The 11,094-nt window shown below is 37.6% G+C and overlaps 1 protein-coding gene and 1 non-coding gene across 2 annotated transcripts; one reads left to right on the top strand and one right to left on the bottom strand.

Moving 5' to 3' along the window:
• Positions 1-3,421: 3,421 nt before the first annotated feature.
• Positions 3,422-3,493, bottom strand: TRNAP-AGG (transfer RNA proline (anticodon AGG)). The gene has a single exon. It is a non-coding gene; the product is annotated as a tRNA-Pro (tRNA).
• Positions 3,494-3,548: 55 nt separating this feature from the next.
• On the top strand, positions 3,549-8,586 carry LOC107775228 (uncharacterized). Its single transcript, XM_016594941.2, has 2 exons — positions 3,549-3,694; positions 7,702-8,586. The coding sequence occupies exons 1-2, from the start codon at positions 3,622-3,624 to the stop codon at positions 8,352-8,354; spliced, it is 726 nt and encodes a 241-aa protein (XP_016450427.1). The 5' UTR covers positions 3,549-3,621; the 3' UTR covers positions 8,355-8,586.
• The last annotated feature ends 2,508 nt before the right edge of the window (positions 8,587-11,094 follow it).

The following is an 11,094-nucleotide window of genomic DNA, read 5'->3' as shown; positions in this document are numbered from 1 at the left end:
GCGACACAATGCTTCAATGTGGATGGAGGACTTGCCATGGACTTCTTCGCCAAATTGCAAGAAGAGGACACCATGAGACTCCTTCTAAGGCAGGGAAGGAATGCGAGTCATAATCATGGCGGTGAAAGACGGACAGACTCGAGTGACTGTGTGTTTGCCAAAGCTCGACTGGAAAGGTGGATGCACCAAAGTGTTGTCCACCAAAGCCTCAGCCGAAAGGTGGATGCGCCAAATCGTCGCCCTCAATTCTACGAAGGTGAGGATGCACCAAGCTTTCCCTAGCCAAACTTGCAAAAAAAAAAGTATGCTGGCCAAACAAAAAATATATAATCCTCCTGATTTCTGAGCTTGATTCAAAAACTTATTGTGACTGGATCAAAAAGGGTAGGGCTTCGAGTTTTATATATGTTGTAGCTCTCTTATTCTTCTTTTCAACGGTGCAAACAGATCATGATTTAAACCCTCCTACCTCAAGATATGAATTTTTCAGCGAGAGTGCACAAAGCTGAAAGAGCTGGTACGTCGGATTTTGTCGTGTAATTTCTGAATAGTATCTGGAACGATCTAAGAGTAATCTGATTGTAATCTTTACAGAAGTCAAAGTTTGGTGAGTCTAGTTTCCGTAGCCGCAAACCGCTCATGATTTCAGTACTCCTATACCAAGATATAATTTTTTTGGTTAAGACGTGCAAAGCTGATAATTCTTGGCAGCAGCTGCAGCAAAAAGAAAAAAACGTTAGTCTGTTCCTAGGAGAATTGAGCGATGAGGATTGCGTGAAGAGTACCTACTAAGACCAACCAAAAGGTGGTACTGGTGCTTTCATCAAAAGTGGAGGACTGCTGCTATAGCAACGATACAAGGAGAAAGTGGCGAATTTATAGGAACAAGCAAGGGAAGAAGCTAAGGAAATTCTTGGTTTTCAAGTTACTGACATATGTAAATAAGGAAATACCATGTCCGGTTTGTACATGGACAAGTTTGAAACCAGGGAAAACCTGCTCTGCGTATGGCAATGCAAACCAGGGAACAACTCTATTTATAGCTTTTTCAAGGAGGTTGTGTTTTCTTGACCTACAAGAATTTTCCTTTCAAGGAAAGAATAATTCCTTGTTGATCAGGATTTGGGATGCCTTGCAAAGTAATAAAAATAAATCTGAGGCAATTATGAATCAGGAAAGTTAAAAGGAAAGTGATCTTGGTTAAAAAAGTGCAGGAGAATTCCTACCAAATTTGCTAGTTTTTACTTGGTCCTACATAAAATGGATTTTGACTTAATAAATTTAAGTTCATCCCTTTATTTTCATAAAAAGAAAGTCGTCCGAGTTTGTATTGGACTAAAATTATTTATGTGAAAACTAAGTTATTTTAGGAGTTTGGTAATACTACTGCTTAGCTTCACATTGATGGCTAATTCACATCGCAAGTTAGCAGTCAAGAGGCAACGTGATTATCATGGTATTTAGTTATTTACCGACGGAAATTGACGCAACTAAATTCTTCTCTGAGATGGAGGGAAAATCAAGATTGTTCACTTCGGTATATCAGACTGTTTGGTTAAGTGATTCATAAAAGGACATTATTTTATGTGGTGCTTCAGGTCTTCTCTTTGATTTCAACAAGCCTACACCGCGATAAGTCCTGAAGCAGGGGGCATTTGTAGACAATTAAAATTTTACTAAATTTAAGTCCATAAGAAATTTGAATTTTATCATAAATTAAATACATACTAGTCAAAGTAAATATTATGAGCTAGTATGATCGGGTCAATTATTTAAATCCAATTAAATTGATTTAAATAAAGGTCCAATATATTATTGGGCTAGCCCGTCAATTGGTCTTTTATCAAATGGGTCGGCCCATAAACCTCAAGCCCAATGATCCACTAGGGTTTTCTTGAAGATTACTCTACCCCACACCTATATAAAGGGGTCAAAGGAGAAGGCTAAGACACAAGCAACTAAGCAGAAGGAAAGGCTAAAGAAGCTCTGAAGAATAGCATCAAGGTTTTCATCCATATCTGCAATCGTCGTCTGTGGTCAAATTCTAGAGGCGAACTCAAGTCATAGGCGGGCGGCTTCAAATCTTCCGTTCGTGATAACCCAACATCAAATCCTGGTTCGTGACGAACTTCAAATTGTTCGTGACGTACTACAAATCTGAAATCCGTCAAGTTCAAAATCAAACTTTCAAGCTCTTGAACCATCATCCGTGAGGAGAAGAATCAGAGGATTATATCTCTTTAGATTTAGAGATATTTTAGAGATTGTAACCCCATCACTTGAAATTGAATATAATATTTGTCGCTATATTTCTTGTCTTGATTATTATTTTTCAGGAGCGAAATTTAGTCGTTACAGCGGGTTCAGTTAAATTTGCTTGCCACCACGTGCGTCCGCCACTGAACATGAGAAAGAAGTTATGTAAATGCAATGGAAAGAATTGCTTAGATGCTCATGAGCGTGGCCTATTTGGATCGAATGCGATGAATGCAAAATTTCAGATTAATTGAATCTGTCGCCTCACGTATTTTATTGTAGACATTCAAATTTTATTGAATTTAAAATCATAAAATAGGTTATGCTTTAAATTCAAGTCACGTTTTGGATTTGATTACAAAAGTTTAATTTCATCACGCTCCATTTAGTTGGGCTTCAAATTATAAGTTAACGTCATCAGCCCAAGGTCCATCTACATGTCAAATGGGGTGACGCACCAAGTCAAATCATGGCCAACAAAATCATGTCACATGAGCGAATCATGCCAAATCAATATAAAAGCCCATCAAAGGCCACCAAGTGTCTAAATGACATGGTTCAACAAATCAAATATAGTTTTATCACATAATGTGATAGGTTTAATGACTTAAGTGAACTAATAAAAGTGGAAAAAAACAGAGAGAAATACATACATCAAGAAGTCTTCCTCTATGTTGGATGGAGATCAATAAGTCTTTCGTGTATCAAAGAGCTTTCTTCTCCGATGGTGATCATTAAAAGTCTTTTGTATATCAAGAAGGCTGATCCATAAGTCTTCCTTATATCAAGAAGCCTTCCCCTGTAGAGGTGATCAAAGCTACCTCCTTCGTAATCAAAGTTAGGCTTCATGTTCGTGATGAAATTCAAATAACAAGATTAGTCCACCAAGTTAAGCGCAAGCTGTCAAGCCCTGACAGTCGTGACAAGAAAACTAAGTGAATTACATTTTTAATGGATCTTTAGTTTCTTTCAACATTTAATTTAGGCTTCAACAAAAAGAATAGAAAGAGAAAAATAGAAAACTCTAAAAGAAGCTTCAAACCTAAACAAAGTATATAATAAATAATACTATAGTTTTTCATTTTGGAAAATAAAAATAATTTTTTCCCGAAGAACTTTGGAAACAACAAATCTACTTAAAAGAACAACGCAGGTATAGGGGTAGGGGGCATTCCGAGAATTGAACTCGGGACCTCTCGCACCCTAAGCGAGAATCATACCACTAGACCAAATGCCCTTTTGTTTATGTCTTCTGTTGACAAATGAAATTTTACAGTAAGTTAAACCCCAGAAGACCTAGCAACCAACGATCAAAACCCTCATAAGAAGGGTTGAGATCCCCAGTGGTCGTGAATCAAAAACACAATGGCGAGAGGAGCACTTCTTCATTTGGTTCGGTCTCAAGCTCCCCATCTCAAGTCCAGGCACTTGCACTCAGGTTATTTTCTTCCTCCTCTTTCATTTCTGTATTGTTTGCCCCTTTCATTAACTTGTCTCTCGTGTATATGCGATGACCTAGTTTGTCGCTTAGATATGAAATGAGCACTTCTATGTTTTTCTGATCTATGAATGTACACTCACAGTTATTTGTCCAGTTTTTTCCGGAGCTTTTAACTATCATTCGATGACGTTATTCCTAAATATATTTTTTTGAGGTAAATAATAGTTAATTGAGGTGAAATTTGAAGTACTTATCAAATCTGTCAGAAGAACTACAAACCCTAATACTACCTTTTGTGCCTTTACAGTATCAAAGCATACTGTAATTAAACTAATCACGAGGATCGTCATAAATGAGCAATGCAAGCACAAACTGACGCTTTCTTATACACAAGATTTTCTTAAGAGACAAGCATACATCATATCCATGACCAGTGACGGAGGCAAGATTTCCGCTAAGGGGGTTCAAAAAAGAAAAAGTTAAAAAATTAAAAGAGATTGTGGCCAATGAGAATTTAACCAGCAACCTCACAATGATTTTGAGCCTCCTTGGACCACTGAGCTATGCTTTTGGGTTGTCAAGGTGATTCAAAATATAATATATAGAGGCACAAAATGAATTTTGCCTTATATCTACAATGTAATTTTTTGGCAAAGGGTCCGTCCCCCTAAATCCGCGCCTTAGATTTCCTGGATAACTTGTTATAAGATGTATTTGAGGAGGAAGGATATAGAAAGCCATGAGAGGAGATATAATAATGATCGGAAGTTATTCGGTTTTTGCCTTCTCCAATGCATAGAGCTTCCTTTTATGGGTAAATGGATGACTATCTTACAACATACATTAACATCTGGTTTCCTTCTACTAAGCTGAAGAGAAATTCTTCACATTCCTGTGGGAAACACTACTTTAAAGATACTGTACTCTTTGGACCATATGATTCGCGCTGTAGTCCTCAACAAGCACCTCTGGACAAATCCATATAAATGGTCTATAACATTAATTAATGACTAGTAGTCAAAGTTCTGGGATTCACTTGTAGGGTTCTGCTGTAGAGAATAGCTAAAACTTTCTTAGTGAGATGTGTCTGGATCAATCCATCCAATAGCATATTCCCGAGGGTGTGGCTTTTCATCTTGTTTCTGTTTGTCTGGCTTTTGTTCCTTTTTTTCACTTCATCTTGGTTTTCTTCTATTTTTGACCAATAAGCTTTTGGTTCTGCTGGGTCGGGAGCACCTTTCTCCAGTTTGACTTGCAATGGATCTTGTGAATCTTGGACTAGTTCAGCATTATGTTTCATGGCTGTTTATTTAGCGCATCTCCTGTTGTCCGATCACTATTTAGAGGTTCGCTAAGCAAGAGTAAATATTCTCGTACTTTGTTAAATATTATTAGAGCCTCAAAGCAAGTCTTGCAATGCCTCAGAACTGCAAGACAGCAAAGGTACCATAGTTCTTCTTCTGGGACTTTTTGGTCAGGTCATAGATAGATGATATTCAAAAGTTTTCTGGGATTGACTTTTGTTTTCTTTAGAAATGTGGATTGGTAAACAACAAAGATGATCTTTGGCCTACTTTTGATGTCCTCTGAAGTCTTAAAGGATTTAGAATATGGTGGTTGGTTAAGAAATAATGGAGAAGGTGACGTAGGATAATAGGGACAGACAATGTTGTTAAAAGCGTGCTTAAGACCTGAAACTCGGTGTTGCATGATAAGGGCCTCACATTAAGGCTTCTCACTTCTACTCTCTTGGTACAGTTGATTACTTGTATAAATTAATTTGACGGTTGAAGTTATCTTTCAATGGCTTGTTGAAATCAAGACTATTGGGCTTCGGACAAAAGCTCGCCTCGAACAAAAACCTGGTGTTTAAGTGGAGAAGGGTAGAGTGTCGGACCTATCATCCACCAAGTTTCGAAGCGTGTCCCATTGACCCTTGTGGATTTATCGGTTTCCCAAAATTTTAAAAAAGAAATCAGATCTAATGATGTTTAATTCGAGTTGTTGGGTTGATATTGTTATCGATGCATACCGTATGCTTAAATTAGTAATGTTAAATGCAATTTGATGTTTTAAGCACTAGGTTCATATATTTCAGGTAATTTTCCTTTCACCTTTTGCTTTTCGCTTTAATTCCATCAAAAGCATGTTGCTTTTTTGCGATTTCACTTTAAAAAGTAAAACTGCACATATCTTTTTCAAATTCATGGAGAAACCTCCTATGTTGTTCTGCTTTGTGTAATTGCTTCATAAACCACTCTGGTTTAATACACAGGAGTTAACATAGACAGAAGTTGCAAAAGAATCCTGTTGCCTTAGAAGGTTCCTCTTACCATAGCACTGGGAGCATGCACACAAGTGATAGGTAGAGCAGTAGAAGTTTTTTGAATTTTTGGGGGTGGGGATGGAAGGTGTACTACCAGTGACCTTATGCACGATAGAGCGCCTCCACAGAGTGAAATTTCATCTTACATATACCGCCTCATACATGCCTTAGTTGTCAATCAAGAGATTTTCCTTGTTATTTCTATTATTGAAATCCCACATCAAGAACCAGAGTTAACGACAACGGAAAAACCAAGCTTCGTTGAAGAGGCCTCCAAAGCTTTAGTCCGAGACTTGGGCACCCCAGGCAACCCCTCACATAAGATGAGGGGTTGATTTTGAACTTGCACTTGCCAACAGGATTCTATACTTGTCGGTGTTCATTCTCTGATGTTTTTTCTTTCTGCTATCCATAAGATTGGACTTATTCAGGGCTGTTATGAATATCAGTATCAAAACCAACATTGCTTAGTCTTTCATTAATCGCCACTTGCTCAGTAAACTTTCTATCATATCGCAGAATAATACTTACACCCCCCCCTCCCCCCCCCCCAAAAAAAAAAAAAAAAAAGAAAGAAGGTAAATCAAGTGCAATCAAAGCTTCTTTTGCAGATTATCAGCTCTAACCTCCCCCTCCCCCAAGGAAAAAAGGGAGAAGGAAAAGAAAAACGATTCTCAGCTGTATTGTTCATTTATTTAACTTATTTCCTGAAGTTTCAGGAAAAATGTTAAAGGGTTTTGACAGCTTGAACTTAGTTTCTGACTTTTCCTTGTGACGAAATCATGTAAAAAATGCCTGGCAGCATCTTTAATGCCTTATTTGCTATTTTCAACCTTCTAACTCGTGGAATTATCCATTTTTAACCAATATCAGATCAACCACACTAGAAGTAACATCTGAACATTTTATGTAGGCTAAAACTGTTTCTATGGAAAGAATGGTGCAAAACAGCCATACCATATGAACTCATGCTTAGATTTTATTCTCTCCCATATAATCTATGGCATGTGTTTTAGATGGCGAAAGTTTTCGGTGTGTTTTCTGCATTACTTTAACATACTAAGGGGTCATTTGGTATAAGGTATAAGAAGGTATATAGGTGGTATAAAAATTTAATACCACCTTAATACTCTGTTTGGTTAGCAAATCAGGTATAAGTTATCCCGGTGTTAATTTTAACACCGGGATAACTTATACCTTATAGAGGGTGGGGTAATTAGCACCGGTATAACTTATACCTTCTTCTTATAAATTATACAATTGTCATTCTTAATACAACATACCAAACAGTGAATAAACAACAATCCCAACATAACTAATCCCAGCATAACTTATCCCAACATGACTTATGCCGGCATAACTTATAACAGCATAAGCCCTATTCCAACCAAACGACCCCTAAGAGAAGTGTATGGTGTTAATCTGCTGCAAATGAGCTCATATCTGAAGCATCCTTTTAGAACAAAAGGAACCGTTTTTTCGGAGATTGACATGTTTTGAAGGAAAGGGTTACAAAAGATGTCGAACAGTGTAGTTTACCCCCTTTTCACCTTCAATTTTAATTACTCTTTTTCCTGTTGCTAAGTCTTTCTTAACTAGCCTAACTGCATCTTTTATGTGACTAATTCGTGATGATTATACTAAATCTGCTGCTTCCTGACGCATATGACCTTTTCAGCTTGTCGTTTGGGCAGACTTGGAACCTGGTCACAGGTCTATGGTGCTAGAACTGAAACTAGTTATGTGACTCAGCCAGCTGCGGTCCATAAAAGATGGCTAGCTCAATCCTCTGCATCACAAGGAGACAACAAGATCAGTATTGGTCCTCGTAAAGGGGTAGAAGACAGGAATGATGAAAAGGACTCTGGTATTGTCTACTATGGTCCCATATCAAGCACTATCAAGAAAGTGAAGCTTCTTTCCCTTTCAACCTGTTGCCTCTCTGTATCTTTAGGTCCTGTCATAACTTTCATGACATCTCCTGACATGAACGTGATACTGAAGGGTGCTGTTGCATCTTCTGTCATATTTATAAGTGCAACTACTACTGCGGCCCTTCACTGGTTTGTAAGCCCTTATATTCACAAACTCAAGTGGAAGCCAGGTTCAGATACCTTTGAAGTGGAGATGATGTCTTGGTTGGCAACTTTTATTCCCAAGACCATTAAGTTTGCAGATATCAAGCCACCTCAGACAAACAGACCCTTCGTGACATTCAAAGCTGACGGAAACTTCTATTTCGTTGATACTGAGCATTGCCACAATAAAGCACTGTTGGCAAAGTTGACACCACAGAAACCGACTTATGAATCAGCTTTCAAGAACTTGTGATGGAAATTTCTTTGCGGGAATAATTTGAAGTTTAGCTTGTTAAGGTCTTGTATAACATTTTGGATGAGCAGTGTCAATGCTTGGATATGTAACCAGTTTTCTGCTTATCTTTCGTATTTATTTTTTTGGTAGTGCTAGAAAAGAGGGGAAAAGAGGGTGGGTGAAGCGTGGTGAATCCACACATTCTGTTTGAAACATCAAATAATTTATTCAAATATATATATGCTTGCCAGAATGCAGAATGTATTTAGATAATTAACCGTTATGTATTTCTGCCAGTTGCTGCTGGCTGATTCACGAATTCTGTGTCAAGATGCTCTTAGGGAAGAAGATACATTAAAGTCATTTCGATTCTGCTGCTTTTCACCAACTTGCGCAGAAAGCGCATTTTGTGAATAACAGTTACTGTACTTGTCCTTTCGGTAAAGTTGTGGAGTTCATTATCCATTTTGGTAGTGTGCGCAACGAACCTGATTTATTCCACTATTCTTGTAAGTAAACGGATCGTCCTCTATCATAGTGGTGGATTTGCTGAAGGCATCCAAATACAAATCCATTACTACAAATTCACCAAATTTCCCCCTCAAAGGAGGGCCATGATTCAGTAGAATCCTCAAAAGAAAAAGGCTAATTCTACTGATTTTTTTTTTGCCAATATGACTAAAATGCTTATTCTAGAAGGTTGATTAACTGCACCTACTCTCTTTGACAACTCATAACCATCCCAAATGTACAGGCTCCATTTTTCAAATGCTCCAAGAGATTCGCAATCACTAAGAGACAAATGATGCAGTGAAATTAGATAGACGAGAGATTCAGGCAAGTTATCAGAAAAATTCACATCATCTAACTTCATGAGAGATGCACTGCTATTCCTAGAGATGGCAATAGGTCGGGTGGAGCGGTTGTGGTGCGGGTGCAGCCTTAACCCGCAAAGACTTTAACCCGCACCGCATAGAAAAATCTTCTATTTTCAACCCGCCCCGCAAAGCAAATTTTTTCCTTTTTCCTTTTTAATGAGTAGTTTTTCTTTGACTTTTTTTCTTTTCTTATATGGCTTTGTTTTCTCTTTTTCTTGGGCGTTAGTGGTCCTACACGAAAGCTTCCAATATACACAAGATGTAAATCAATCACATTCCCACTGCGTTCTTTTCTTGTTCTCCCTTGATCCATTGTATTTCGTATAATGTAGAAACACAGATAATCATTTATACAACGGAGAAGGGCAAAAAATGCTCTTGAACTATTGAAAATAGATCAATTATGCTCCTCATTTGCCTTTAGGCCCAAAATAGCCCCTACCGTTAACCAACTGGTGCAAATATGCTCTTCCCAACTAATATATCACCGTTGATAGTTTATATGAGTCCACCAAACTATAGAGTACCAGGTCCTTTATGAGTTTCTACTAGGAATACTAATAAAACAATAAGTAAATAAAACAGAGAGTTTTACATGGAAAAATCCCTGCTCAAGGGGATAAAAAACCGCGACCTACACTGGTAGGATTTCAACTTCACTATGACCAACTTTTAGATTACAACCTATGCAATCTTGGAATTAAACTCTTAATCCCTCACTAACTCGTAATACACCTATTAAAAGTCACTTTGCTGTCACGACCCAATTCCATTATAGGTTATGATGGCGCCCAACACCTTTGTCAGGCAAGCCAACACAGAAGTATTAATAAGTTCTCATTTTCACTTTACTAAAACAAGTACAGAAATTTCTAAATTTGAAGTTAAAAACATGTGATAATTAGTAACGTACAAAAATAGTTATACAATCTCCAAAAGAATAGTCTACCAATATGTGTGCCAAGACCTGGTGTCACAAGTTTATGGGCAACTAGTAGAATATACAAAAGAATAAATCTATCCTAATGTCTGAAATAGAATAGACAGCCAAAATAAAGAGAGACTCCATCATGCTGCTGAACGACACAGGAAGGGAGCAACTCACCGTGGAAGTCTCAGACATTGATCAAGAATGCGCACCAGACTGGTAACCAGATGTACCTGTCTCAGATCCTGTACAATTAAGTAGTGTAGTATGAGTACATAAATAATATGTACCCAGTAAGTATCCTGTCTAATCTCGAAGAAATAGAGACGAGAGGTCGACTTGACACTTACTAGGGTCAAATAATATGAGAAATGAATCATACTGAGCATGGATAGTACAAATAATTAACAGTTTATAGCAAAAAATAACAGGTTCTTTCCTACATAATATCACAGTTGGCCACTTACATTTCAGGGCATATAACAAAGCTCAATCCACATAAAACATACTGAGTAAAAACATGCACAAGTAGTGCCGAGGTCGTATGATCCGATCCAATATAAAAGTAAATTGTGCACTGCCGAGGGTTGAGCGATGCGAATTAGGCATGCGACGCGGTCAAATGTAATTAAACACAACAACAGGCAGACAAGAATATATATATATCTGGGAGCAATTACTCATAGAAATAGCAACTTCTCTTTAAAAGGTCCAAGAAAGATAATGTTCCTCTTATTAGTCCCATTTACCATAATCAACATGTTTTAAACAATCCAAATTAAACATAAAGTTACAAGGATATCACATAAAGCATGCTTTTGGGTCCTAGATTACCCGAACTTAGCATAATAGTAGTAGGGGTGTGCATTCGATTTATCGATTCGATTTTGACCCTTATCGATAATTACTTATCGATTTGTACATATGCTTATCGTTATCGTTTCAATAAGAT

Source organism: Nicotiana tabacum, chromosome 11, assembly GCF_000715075.1.
Source record: "Nicotiana tabacum cultivar K326 chromosome 11, ASM71507v2, whole genome shotgun sequence".
Lineage (NCBI taxonomy): Eukaryota > Viridiplantae > Streptophyta > Magnoliopsida > Solanales > Solanaceae > Nicotiana > Nicotiana tabacum.
Note: the sequence above shows the minus strand (reverse complement) of the source record. Positions and strands in the feature narration are given on the sequence as shown.

Bases quoted from the DNA above. Each gene is read 5' to 3' on its own strand.
- LOC107775228 (XM_016594941.2), top strand. From the start codon at position 3,622: ATGGCGAGAGGAGCACTTCTTCATTTGGTTCGGTCTCAAGCTCCCCAT. The intron at 3,695-7,701 runs GTTATTTTCTTC...TGACCTTTTCAG, and splicing joins GTCCAGGCACTTGCACTCAG to CTTGTCGTTTGGGCAGACTT.